The following is a 12,896-nucleotide window of genomic DNA, read 5'->3' as shown; positions in this document are numbered from 1 at the left end:
CTTAATCTAACATCAGATCCCATTTGTAGAACCTGACCTCTTAGCTTGCAGGGAGTTTGGGAAATATACAGATTTCTAGCTCCTGTCATCACAGAGGAGACAATTATGGAAGGGTGATGTAGTGGTGAAAGTACAGTTGGCACACCAACCACAAAGACTATAATTTTGAAAACATTTTTAGTAGGTAAATCATTACACAATCTTAACAATTTTTATCCTTGAAACCTTTTTCTGTGACTTTTCTTTTTCTCCTCACACTCTGTTTCGCGCACATTAACAAAATATACCCCAGGTCCTTTGTCACCTCCAGGTCTAAACTGTAAACGGCTACTGCCTTTTGTTTAGGATTATATAACTTGTTTCTCTGCTTCTCTTCTTGCCCTTCTACAATGCATTCTGTGTACAGCAGCCAGAATGAACTTTTAAAAATACACATTAATTCATACTACTTGGCTGCTCTGGCTCCTTATTATACTCAGAATAAAATCCTAACCAAGCCCTGTATGATGAGGCTCCTGCTGGTAACTTCCTAATCTCATCTCTACTCTGTCTGGTTGTAACCCCTTCCTTTGTTGTTCTTTGAACATGCCAATGTAATTCTCACCTTAGGACCTTTGTACTTGGTATCTGTTCTGTGCAGAACGTTCTCCCTTCACATCTCTGTGTGATTGTTTCTCTGTGATATTCCTTCTCTTTCTGTAGGTCTCCCACTTTAATAGGTCACTTCCTCTATGAGAAGCCTTCCTTGACCACCATATGATTCCATTCTATCAATTTACCATCTTTTATGTACCACATTAAAAACGCATACACACACGACATATATGTATATGATCTTGTTCTTAAATATATATACTTATTTTATTGTCTGTTCTAAGTTTCATGACTGTAGGCACTTTGTTATATTTATCTCTTTTGCTGCTACTCAGAAGCATCTTTGGTAGGAAGGAGTTACTCATGGCAGGGTTGAGGAGACTGTGATTATGATAACCCTTGTTTTAAGTCATTAAATGAATAAAGATCTGTTAAATTGGTGACAATTGAGTGCTCAAATAGACAATTAAAAATATTTAATTTTCTCTTCTTTTATTGTTTTATGTGCTTGAGAACTTCAGGATCTCTGTTTTGACTATAATTCATGTTGCTTTAGAAAGATAATTTGCAAACTATTTGTCTGTCTGTTGGCCTAGAGGTCTAAAGGCTATAGAGTTGAACTTGTGTGTATTTACATATGTACTTATATTAATATATATGTATATAGAGAACACTCTGTCTAATACTGCACTCAGATGTCTAGTGCCTTTCTAATTTTATTCCCATATTCGATTTTAAAGCATCTCAGAAATTTTTCTGCTAATAGCTGTAGGTATGAAATTGTGACCTAACCCTAACCCTAACCCTAACCCTAATTACTGTGGTCTCCTTAGTACTTATGTAATTCTTATCCTGGGGAAGTCATTTAATTTTTCTAAGTTGTACATTCTACCACTGTGTAATGAAGGGGCTTCACTAGATGACGTTTAATTATAAAAATTCTAAAATTGTAAAGCATTAATTATTATAAGATTTAAATGTGATTTCAGCTATTTGTTGAAAATGTGGGAAAAGCCTAGTTGTATAAAATGCTTTATTTTAGTAGTATTCTGTTCACTGAAATTTTAATTACATAGCATTACAGGAGAAGGGAGGCTTTATAGAGTAGGACATACTGCTTTCTAAAGGTAATAAAACTGCTTTACATTCTACAACCAAGCTCATAACACTTAAGTCTTGGTGTATCAGTTTGTATCAGTATAAAAGGCTGGATGTTATAGAGATTTATGAATAACTTTGTGGGCGTAAATAAATGTTTCAAATAATGTAACCATTTGTGTTTTTAGCCAAGTAAAATTAAACATAGATTGGGCCTAGATTATTCCAGTCACTTAAAAAATAAATTATTTGGATTCTTTTGTGATTTATTTTCTCTGTAAAAATGGATAGTATTGTTCTTTATTCTTTATAGAATGAGAATTTCCTAGAGTTGCTCTTTAACTCACGTATTTTTTATAAGATGCCAACTCATGACTTTTCCGAAGCAGGTCATATATATTGTACTACGCGCTAGAGTTGATTTGACTACTGGTTGTTTTTCTGGAGCTCTGTTTATGTAACATTACTGATGACTCTTTTGGATTCTAATTTGCTGTTGGTATAAGGAGCTTGGACTATTGATTTTATTATTTGTCAAATGAAATTTTAAAGTTGAATTTTTGCGTAAAATTCCATGAAAGCATGTGACATTTTTTGTTTTGTTTTTTTGTGAGTTTGGCTTTCTATATTGCACCTATCTACTCATTTGCTCAACAGATGGTTTTTGGTAGTGAGAATATAGTAGTTTGGTGCTTCTGTTCTCTTCTCATGGCAAAAGTAGAAAAGGATGGTTGTGTGACACTGGAGAGAACTGATGGGGGACATAAGGTGTCATGTCCTGTCTGAGTGTTGGTGAAAAATATTTATTTCCTTTTTATGAGCTTATGTTAATAGCTATTTAGTAAATAATTTATTTTTTATAGAATTATGTTAAAATAAAACTTAAAGTGTTAGGAGAGATATTACATAGTGAATGTGTGTAGCGCCTCCATATATTTAAAAAATATTTTAATGAGCAACTTGAGCTGGCTTCCCTGAATGTAACTTTTAATAAAAAAAAGGTCTTATGTGTGAAATAGTTTCAAGCAGTTCCTGATCAAGAGTTAAAAATTGATGATCTTTTCAAGTTCGTGGCCATTTTCATTGTTGAGGACTTTGTCTGCATAGGTAGACATACTAATGAAAGGCAGATGAACATTTATTATTCTTTGCACTTGATTGACAGGAATTGTTCTATCACTGGTAAGTGGAATTTAAATAATTTCATCTCTTTAAATTATCCCTTAAAGGAACAATCATTCATTAAGTGGGATTGCTCTTTTTTTTCTTTCATTGACACATGTAGTGTCATGTATTTTTGGGGTTAAGTTGAATGGATTTTGAATGAAATAATGACAGAGCTTTCCTGCAGGTAAATGGAGAAATTGCTTTACCTACTAAACCCATTTACACATTTTAATAATTCTCTTTGTGAATTCAGATTATAGCATTGAAAGTCCCTAATGACTCATTCTCAGCCTCTTGTTTACAACACTTTGAGTCCATAAAGATTGTTGGTACATGTTAATTGTCAAAAATATCAAGGAATTGCTTGAAATAAGATCATCCATCAGATTACAGAACACCAGTTAAGTAAAAAAGCCACCTTTTAAAGTAAGTAACTAGCACTAAGCAAATCTGTAAGATGAAAGTTGTTCCTCCTTAACTTCTTGAATTCTACTTTTAAATCATAAATCCAGGCAAAATTCTCCCTTTGGACAGCTAGTATTCTGGGTGGGGGGTTGGGGGGAAGCTGTACTGCACAGCATACGGGATCTTAATTCCCTAACCAGGGATCAAACCCGTGCCCCCTGCATTGGAAGCAGGAAGTCTTAACCACTGGATTGCCAGGGAAGTCCCCAGAGAGTTGATATTATTATCTCATGTCTATACAAAAAGCTGAAGATGAATGAAATGTTTTGAATGTTTTGCTTAGATTCATGCATCGTCATCATAAAATTTAATTTGGAATTTATATCTACATGGAGCCTTTTACATATATGAGATCCTTTGTGAAATAATATACTAGTCGATCTTCACAACTTTCTAAATAATAATGTAAATTTACATCTTGCTGTCTTAGTGGCTGCATTATCAGTATGCAAAATTACAGTGCTTCCAAATTCATCCTCTTTGTTTTAAAGTTTTCTTTTGGCATTTGAGTATTTCATCCCTAGGAATTTGTTTTGATACTTAGAAAAGCAACAATGTTCTTCCAAGATGATCTTTAACTCAGAAATTTTAACTGTTGTTAATTTGAACAAGAATTATTAACATGTAGAATCATCACACAGCAATGAAAACTTTGACACCATTGTCTTCTGGTTAGTGATTAGTACTGTGTTTACCTGGCATGCCATCAGATGCATCTGTTAATTCTGTTATTTGAATGTGGCACATTTTCTGCTTCCTTTGCTTCTTTGGAAATTGCAAAGTTCTGACATTTTCCTTATAGGTTCGTGTATTATGCAATTTTGCAATTTTACAAGGCATTCTGGCCCTAGCTGTTAATTGAGTAACCTTTTAAGCAGCTTCTTAATATGATACAGTTATAACTAATATCACAAAAGAACTTTGTTTCTTATTTTGTGTTTGCAGAAGTTTAAAGTACAAATTTTTCTGTATGAAATAGATATTTTGTGTTGAAGTCTTGTATGATTTACTCCTGCCATTGCTTTATTTAATAACTTTTTCATATACAAATACACTGTGGTTGAGGAAGAGAATTTTATAATGTGTTTGCGTTATAATTCTCCAATTGTGGTGCCTGGACCAGCAGCATCAGCAACACCTAAGGATTTATTAGAATGGTAGCTTCTTCGAGTCCATTCAGATCTACTGAGTCAGAAACTCTGAAGCTGGAAGCCAGCAGTATGTGTTTGAGCAAGCCTTGCAGGTGATTCTGACGTATTCTAAAGTTTGTGAACCACTTTTCTAGAGCATGGGTTGGCAAACTGTAGCTTGCAGGCCAAGTCTAGCCTGTTGCCTCTCTGCCTTTTTCATATAAATTTTGTAGCAACACAGCCATATTCATTTGTTTTTGTATTGTCTATGGTTATTTTCACACAATGGCAGAGATGGGTAGTTGTGACGCAGACTACATGGCCCACAAGCCTAAAATGCTGTCTAGCTCTACAGAAAAAATGTGGTAACCTTTGCTCTCAAGACTGTTTTTGTCCACTTCTGAGGACTGAATCTATCATGACATCCACTGAAGAGAGGCCCCTTTCTGCTCTAGTGAAAGTAATTTAGTGATTTAGCTACCTTGATGAATTCTTCTCAGTGGAGCGCTAGTGGGTTACAATCCAGGCTAGTTAAAATCCAGTCCCTGGGAGTAAGAGCCAGCAATCTGTAATCTTTAAAGCTCCACACCACACGTCATCCCAGTGTGCAGCCCAGTTTGAGAAACAGTGTGTTGCTTCCCCTAAACAAGCATTTGGAAATCTCAGTAAAGGCAGATTTCTGATAATGTAAGTCTGGGGTGGTTCTGAAGATTCTTCATTTCTGCCAAGTACTCAAGTGATGTGTATAATGCTGGTTCACATCTGCGGAACTTTAAAATTACTGATTTCTGAATCTCACCAGTTTTTATAATTATCTCAGCATCAGAGTATTTAAAAGTTCCCCAGGTTATGATACTGTGCAACCATTTGAGAACCCCTGGTCAGAACAATTTGTCTCAATCTTGCCTGATAGCTCAGTTGGTGAAGAATCCGCCTGCAATGCAGGAGACCCTGGTTTGATTCTTGGGTTGGGAAGTTCCCCTGGAGAAGGGATAGGCTACCCACTCCAGTATTCTGACTAGGAGAATTCCATGGACTGTAGTCCATGTGGTCACAAGGAATCGGACACGACTGAGTGACTTTCACTTTCACTTTGAGTAACACAGTCACTTAGTGAATTTGTTAAAAGATGCAGAAGAGTTCTATCCTTATTTAACAAGCTTGGATCTTTGTATTTTCTGTTAGCTTTGCAAATGAGTGTGATTCATACCCAGCTAGTGACAAACCATTGCATTAGAGAAATGAAGAAAGGGAGAAAGAAGAGGTTAGATATTAATAAGTGGATAAGTTAGGACAGGCAGAGAATGTAGAAAAACAGTAACACATAATAGATATTTGCTTGCATATTTGGGACCTATTTCTGATAAAACAAAGAAGAGTCTTCTTGATTATTATAGGCCTGAAATAAGCAGACCTGATGAGACTTTAAAGATTCAGTGAATCCACAAACCCCTGTGCCTATAGATTCTGGAAAGGACAGGAGTGATTATGTCATGCAGAATCATCAGAAGAGACTGCTGTGTTAGCTCAGTAATATTTGAATGGATCATGAAGACTTTGCAAAATTTTGTTCTTGGCCAAGGGGACCTAAGTGGTAAGAACTGGAACTAGTTCAAAGCTATCTATGGATGTGTAGCCTATTTCTGTGTTGTGCTAAACTTCCTAGAGTGCCTGCCATCTGTGTAGCGTATTTCAGCTTTTGTCCTTTCCTGAACATCACAGAGATAGTGTTGCTTTATCTGAGTACAGACATGAGTGGGGAATAACTTGAATGTAAGCCATTGGTTTTAAGCAGTCGTGATATTTATGCACTTTAGTAAGATCTTTTTCTAACTAGCAGATAGAGCAAATGACACTGTTGATTACTTGTCATGCATATGTTGCTAGGAATAATGCTATTCATTTCCAAATATGGAACTGAATCTCAGCTTTTGTGTTGGTAGCCCCCCACCCCAACCCCGACCAGAATCTGTCACTATGACTTTATTATACCATCCTAGGTTTTGTGGTGTAGACCTGGAAGAGAAGCCCTGAAATGTATTTGATTCTGAGGATGAAACAAATTTTGTTTTTGGTTTAAAGTCCAGATAAAGTTTTTGGTGGTTGCTGAGTACTGTGGTAAGATCTGGATCAGAACCCCCAACTAGTCAGGATACTAGAACTGTACACAAGGAAAATGGGGAAATGAGGTAAAGGGCAAAATTTTTTAGGGGAGAATCTTATACACTTCCTTGTCACCTAATTTCCAGGGACATTGACAAGGCAAAGTCTTAAAGCTTTTTGCTTTTAGCACATGAAATGCTGTGAAGTCTCAGTGGGATATAGATTAGTGCCGAATTGGGGCAGCTCTTTGCAACATTTTATGGGGGGGGTGGGGTGGGCAGTTAGCTGTTAGATAGCTGAATAGCTTGAAATTGCTAAGTAGAAAACAAGAGTTTTACTCAGTTGCCCTTGCATTGCAATATGCTTTTCATTCTAATGGAAATGTTAAAAATATGTCAGCTAGATTATTGACATTTGCCTGAAGTACTTCTCATTCTATCCAAATGTATATAATTTAGCTAAATGCTATATTTTGGAGAATTTAGATAGTTAATGTTTTGTTATTTTAAAGCAACAGTAATAATAGATTCTATTTATTTCTCTCATTATATATATATATATATTTTTTTTTTTTTTAAGCTGGGGAGCAATTGACATAAACTGTGTATTAAAGTGTACAGTTTGATAAATGTTGACATATGCATCACTGCCATAAAATTGTCACCTCAGTTAATTTAATGAACATAACAATTATGCCTCAAAAGTTTTCTCGTGCCATTTTATAGTTCCTCCTGTTCAATTTGCCATGTCCTTATTCCTTGTTTGTTGGTCATTATTGATCAGTTTGCATTTTCCAGACAGATGTGCATCGAATTTTTTTTGGTCTGATTTCTTTCTGTGTAATTTGAGACTCAATCTTGGTCTGTATATCTATTACTTTTTTTTATTGCTTAATAATGTTGCATTGTGTAGAAGTGTCATAGTTTCTTTATCCATTCACTTGTTGATGGATATGTTAGTTATTTATTGCTGTATAACAGATTACCCCCCAAATACAGTGGCTTAGAACAACAGACATTATCTCGTTGTTACTGGGCCTGGAGTCTTTATTTTTCAGCGAGATTTAGCTGGGTGGCTTTATTTCAGAGTCTTTGATGAAATCTTTGCTAAGACTTTCCCAGTGACTCAGCAGTGAAGAATGAACCTGCAGCGCAGGAGCCGCAGGTGACGTGGGTTCGATTGCTGGGTCAGGAAGATACCCTGGAGGAGTAAATGGCAGCCTTTCTAGTGTTTGTGCCTGGAAAATTCCATGGACAGAGGAGACTGCGGGCTACAGTCCACACAGTTGGACACAACTTAGCAACTAAACAACTGTCATTTGAAGGCTTCACCACAAGGGCTAGAAGATCCAATTCTAAGATAAATATAGTGAAAGTATTAGTTGCTCAGTTGTGTCTGACTCTTTACGATGCCATGAACTGTAGCCTGTCAGGCTACTCTGTCCATGGGATTCTCCAGGTAAGAATACTGGAGTGGGTAGCCATTCTCTTCTCCAAGGGGTCTTCCTGACCTAGGGATCGAACTCAGGTCTCATGTGTTTGGGGCTTCCCAGGTGGTGCTAGTGGTAGAGAACCTGCCTGCCAATGTAGAAGACATAGGAGATGCAGGTTCAATCCCTGGGTTGGGAAGATGCCCTGGAGGAGAGCATGGCAACCCACTCCAGTATTCTTGCCTGGAAAGTCCCATGGACAGAGGAGCCTGGCGGGCTGTAGCCAGGCTGTTGCCCGTAGGGTTGCACAGAGTCGGACACGACTGAAGCAACTTAGCGCACATGCACATATGAGCAGTGTGTGTGAGCTCTAGTTGTTCATGTGATTGCCAACACTTGGTATGGGTAGTCTTTTTAATTTTGTTGTGGCTTTAATTTGTGTTTATTTAATAACCAGTGATCTGAAAAATCTTTTCATGTGTTTATTTGCCACCCATGTATTCTCTTTGGTGAAATACCAGACCTTTAGCTCATTTTTAAAAATTGAGTTATCTTCTTATTTCTTCGTTATAAGAGTTCTTTCTGCATTCCATGTATGTCTTTTGTCAGATAAGTGTCTTGAAGATACATATTTTCTTCCAGACTTTGGCTTATCTTTTTTTATTTTTGTAGCTGTAGCTTTTGAAGAACAATAGTTTTTAATTTTGATGAAGTTAATTTATTGATCTTTTTTCTTTTATAATTTTCTTTTTTGTGTACTATTAAATGTTTTCCTAACCCAAGTTTACTAAGACTTTACTCTGTGTTTAGTTTAGATTTGTGATCCATCATGAGGTGATTTTTACACATGTTGCATGGTAAGAGTTAAGGTTTATTTTTGATCAAAGGCTGTCCAGTTTTTGTTCTAGCATCATTTGCTCAAAATATTATCTTTTCCTTATTGGCATCTTTTGTTAAAAACAGAAGTTGACCCATTTACATGGATCGTTTCTGGACTCTTTTGTTTTATTGATCTTACTTTTGCCTATTTTTAATACTACAAATGCCTTGATTACTGTAGGTTTCAATAATGAGTCTTAAAATCAGGTAGGATAAGTATTCCACCTTTGTTCAATTTCTTTTCAAAATTAGTTTGGCTATTGTAGGTCCTTTATATTTCGATATATACTTTTTAAATTAAAAAAAAATGTGTTTTTGGCTGCATCACATGACACACAAGATCTTAGTTCCCCAACCAGGGATTGAACCCATCTCCTGCAATGGAAGCATGAACCACAGGGAAGTCCCATTTTCATATATATTTTAGAGTCAGGTATTACACTTCTGTAAAATGCCTTACTGGGATTTGGAGTGAGATTTCAATGAATCTAGAGATCAATTTGGTGAGAATTTACATCTAACTAATAGTGAATTTTCAAATCCATGAACACAGTGTATTACTCCATTTATTTGGGTTTTCTTTCATTTCTCATGGCAGTGTTTTGTGGTCTTTATTGTACAAGTCTTGCATACCTTTTGTCAAGTTTGTCCCTAAGCATTTCCTATTTTTTGGTGCTATTGTAGGTGATACTTTTGAAAAGTTCAATTTGCAATTGGTCGTTGCTGATGTACAGAAATAGCACTGATTCTTGTATATTGACTTTATTTCTACAACTTTGCTAAAGTCACTTATTAATTCTAATAGTGTTTTCTGTAGTTTCTCTTTGTTTATGTTTGTTCATTTGTTTTGTTTTTTAGATTCCACATATAAATGAAATCATATATTTTTCTTTCTCTGACTTATTTTACATAGCATAATACCCTCTAGGTCCATGCATGTTGTAGCAAATGGCAAATATTGGGAGTCCTAGACAAGACAATCAGACAAGAAAAATAAATGGAATCCATATTTGAAAGGAAGGAAGGTGTTAAACTGTCAGTGTTTGCAGATCTCATATGATACTATGTATAGAAAATCCTAAAGGTGCCACCAAAAACTACTGGAACTTGTCAATGAATTCAGTAAAGTTACAGGATACAAAATTAATATGCAGAAATCTGTTGCGTTTCTGTATACTAACAATGAAGTAATCCCATTTACAATTGCATCAGAAATAATAAAATCTGTGGGAATAAATCTAAGGAAGTAAAAGACTTCTACTTGAAAAGCTATCAATGATAAATTTTGACAGTGATCAAAAAATCATTGATCAAATAAATAAAGATGACATAAACAGGCTCATGGATTGGAAGAAATAATTTATTGAAAATAACCACACTACCTGAGGCAGTCTAGAGATACAGTATAATCCTTATCAAAATCCCAAAGACATTTTTCACAGAACTAGAAAAAAAAAATTCTAAAATTTATATGTGGTGCAAAAGACCCCAAATAACCAAAACAATCTTAAGAAGAAAGCTAGAGGTATCACACACCTACATTTCAAACTATACTACAAAGCTACAGTAATCAAAACAGTATGTCAATGACACGAAAACAGGCACATAGATCAGGGATCAGAGTAGAGAGTCCAGAAATGAACCCACATTTATACGGGCAGTTACTCTATGGCAGAGGAGGCAAGAATACACAATGGGGAGAAGACAGCCTTTTTAATAGATGGTGGTAGGAAAACTGGGCAGCTATATACAAAAGAATCAACTGACTATATTCTCACACAATATACAAAAATAAAATTAAAAATGGATTGAAGATTTAAATGTAAGACCTGAAACCATAAAACTTATAGAAGAAAATATAGGCAGTATGCTCTTTGACATCTGTCTTAGCAGTATTTTTTTTTTGGCTATCTCTGCAGGCAAGGGAAATAAAAGCAAAAATAAACTAATAGGACTACATCCAACTAGTGTTAGTTGCTCAGTTGTGTCTGACTCTTTGGAATCCCATGAACTGCCAGGGTCCTCTGTTCATGGAATTTTCCAGGCAAGAGTACTGCAGTGTGTCGCCACACCCTTCTCAAGGGAATCTTCCCAACCCAGGGGTCAAACCCAGGTCCCCTGCACTGCAGGCAGATTCTTTACTGTCTGAGCCACCAGGGAAGTCCACATTGAACTAAAATTCTTTACTGTCTGAGCCACCAGGGAAGTCCACATTGAACTAAAAAAACTTTTATATGGTGAAAGAAACCATTGACAAAATAAGAAAGCACCATAGTGAATGAGAGAAGATATTTGCAAATGTTATATGCAACAAGGGATTAATACCCCCAATAGTCAAGGAACTCCTATACCTCAACATAGAAAAAAACAACAGACCCAAAAACCAAAATAACCCAATTAAAAAAAAAAAGGTCAGAGAGCCTAAACAGACACTTTTCCAGAGAAGAGATGCAAATGACCACCAGGCACATGAAAAGATGCTCACCACTGCTAAGGTATCAGGGAAGTGCAAATCAAAACCACAGTGAGATATCACATCACACTTGTCAGAATGGCTTTTATCAAAAAAGATAGCTAAATAACAAGCGTTGGTGAGGATGTAGAGATGAGTGAATCCTTGTGTGCTGTTGATGGGAATATAAATTGGTATAGCCACTGTGGAAAACAGTAAGGAAATTTCTCAAAAAACTAAAAGTAGAACTACCATATGGTCCACCAGGTTCATTCTTGGGTATTTAATCAAAGAAAACAAAAATACTAATTAGAAAAAAATATATGCACCCCTGTGATCATTGCAGTTGTATTCACAGTAGGCAAGATTCAGAAGCAACCTAAGTGCCTATCAATAGGTGAATGGATAAAGAAGATGTGGTATATCTACTATGTGTACAGTATACACACAAGAATATTACCCAGCCATAGATAAGAATGAAACCTTGTCATTTGTGACAACATGGGTGGACCTAGAGGGTATTAAAGTTATTTTCAAATTCAGTTGTAACAAAATTGATTCCTTGTGGTGTACAGTTTTATGAGTTTTAACAAATGCATACAGTCGGGACTCCATACCTCAATTAAGATACAGTTTCATTAATTATCCTGCTGCTGCTAAGTCGCTTCAGTCATGTCCGACTGTGCGACCCCATAGACAGCAGCCCACCAGGCTCCTCTGTCCTTGGGAGACAGGCAAGAATACTGGAGTGGGTTCCTTCTTCAATGCATGCATGCATGCTAAGTCACTTCAGTCATGTCCGAATCTGTGCGACGCTATGGATAGCAGCCCACCAGGCTTCTGTCCATAGGATTCTCTAGGTAAGAATACTGGAGTGGGTTGCCATTTCCTTCTCCATTCATTAATTCTAGAAATACTCTTATTAAGTTAAGTCATTGTTAAGTCAACCTTCCCTCCCTTCCCCACCATTGGAAACTGTTTATAGTTCTGCCTTTTCTGAAATGTCATATAAATAGATTCATTTAACCTATAGCCTTTTTTTTTTTTTCCATTTACTTTTATTCGTTGGAGGCTAATTACAATATTGTAGTAGTTTTTAGGAAATAATTTTAGCTTCAAGGAACATCAGATTATTTTGCATACAATAAGTTCCCGTTCCTCTTCCGTGAATTATCTTAAACAATCCCACCAATTCAAATATACACCATGAAATTATTAGCTTAATACATCAATTACCAATTATATTGCCACTCCTTTTTCTTTTTTTTTTTTCTTCAAAGATGAGTCCTTGGAGCACGCTTTCAACGATTTGGTTCCTATACGCCTCGCCTTTGGTTCTTTTCTTTTAGCTTGGCTTCCTTTTATATAGTTTCTGTGTCCTGCCCCTAGAGCCTGATTGGTTACACTCTATGCAAAATAGGGGGTACTAGCATTCACCTGATTGGTTACACCCAGGGCCAATCACGGAAGGGGTGTGTTTTCCCAGGTTGTGTGGCATGCCGAGCTGCTTCAAATCACATCCAACTTTTTGGGACCCCATGGGCTGTAGCCCACAGTGCTCCCCTGTCCATGCGATTCT

General features: G+C 36.3%; 1 protein-coding gene across 3 annotated transcripts in view; it reads left to right on the top strand.

The window, feature by feature from the left end:
* ACAP2 (ArfGAP with coiled-coil, ankyrin repeat and PH domains 2) overlaps positions 1 to 12,896 on the top strand; it is a 156,359-nt gene that overhangs the window by 71,500 nt on the left and 71,963 nt on the right. Inside the window, exons 1-2 of one of the 3 annotated variants that reach the window (XM_043873746.1) lie at positions 10,126 to 10,156; positions 10,756 to 10,757. The exons of the other annotated variants lie outside the window; for them this stretch is intronic. Of the exons in view, the coding sequence (XP_043729681.1) occupies positions 10,141 to 10,156; positions 10,756 to 10,757 (18 nt within the window). The 5' untranslated portion in view covers positions 10,126 to 10,140. Of the gene's footprint in view, positions 1 to 10,125; positions 10,157 to 10,755; positions 10,758 to 12,896 lie in introns of those variants that run through there. 3 annotated transcript variants of the gene reach the window in all.

Source organism: Cervus elaphus, chromosome 19 (genome assembly GCF_910594005.1).
Source record: "Cervus elaphus chromosome 19, mCerEla1.1, whole genome shotgun sequence".
Taxonomy (NCBI): domain Eukaryota; kingdom Metazoa; phylum Chordata; class Mammalia; order Artiodactyla; family Cervidae; genus Cervus; species Cervus elaphus.
The sequence above is the reverse complement of the archived record's forward strand: the minus strand, read 5'-3'. Positions and strand labels throughout refer to the sequence as shown.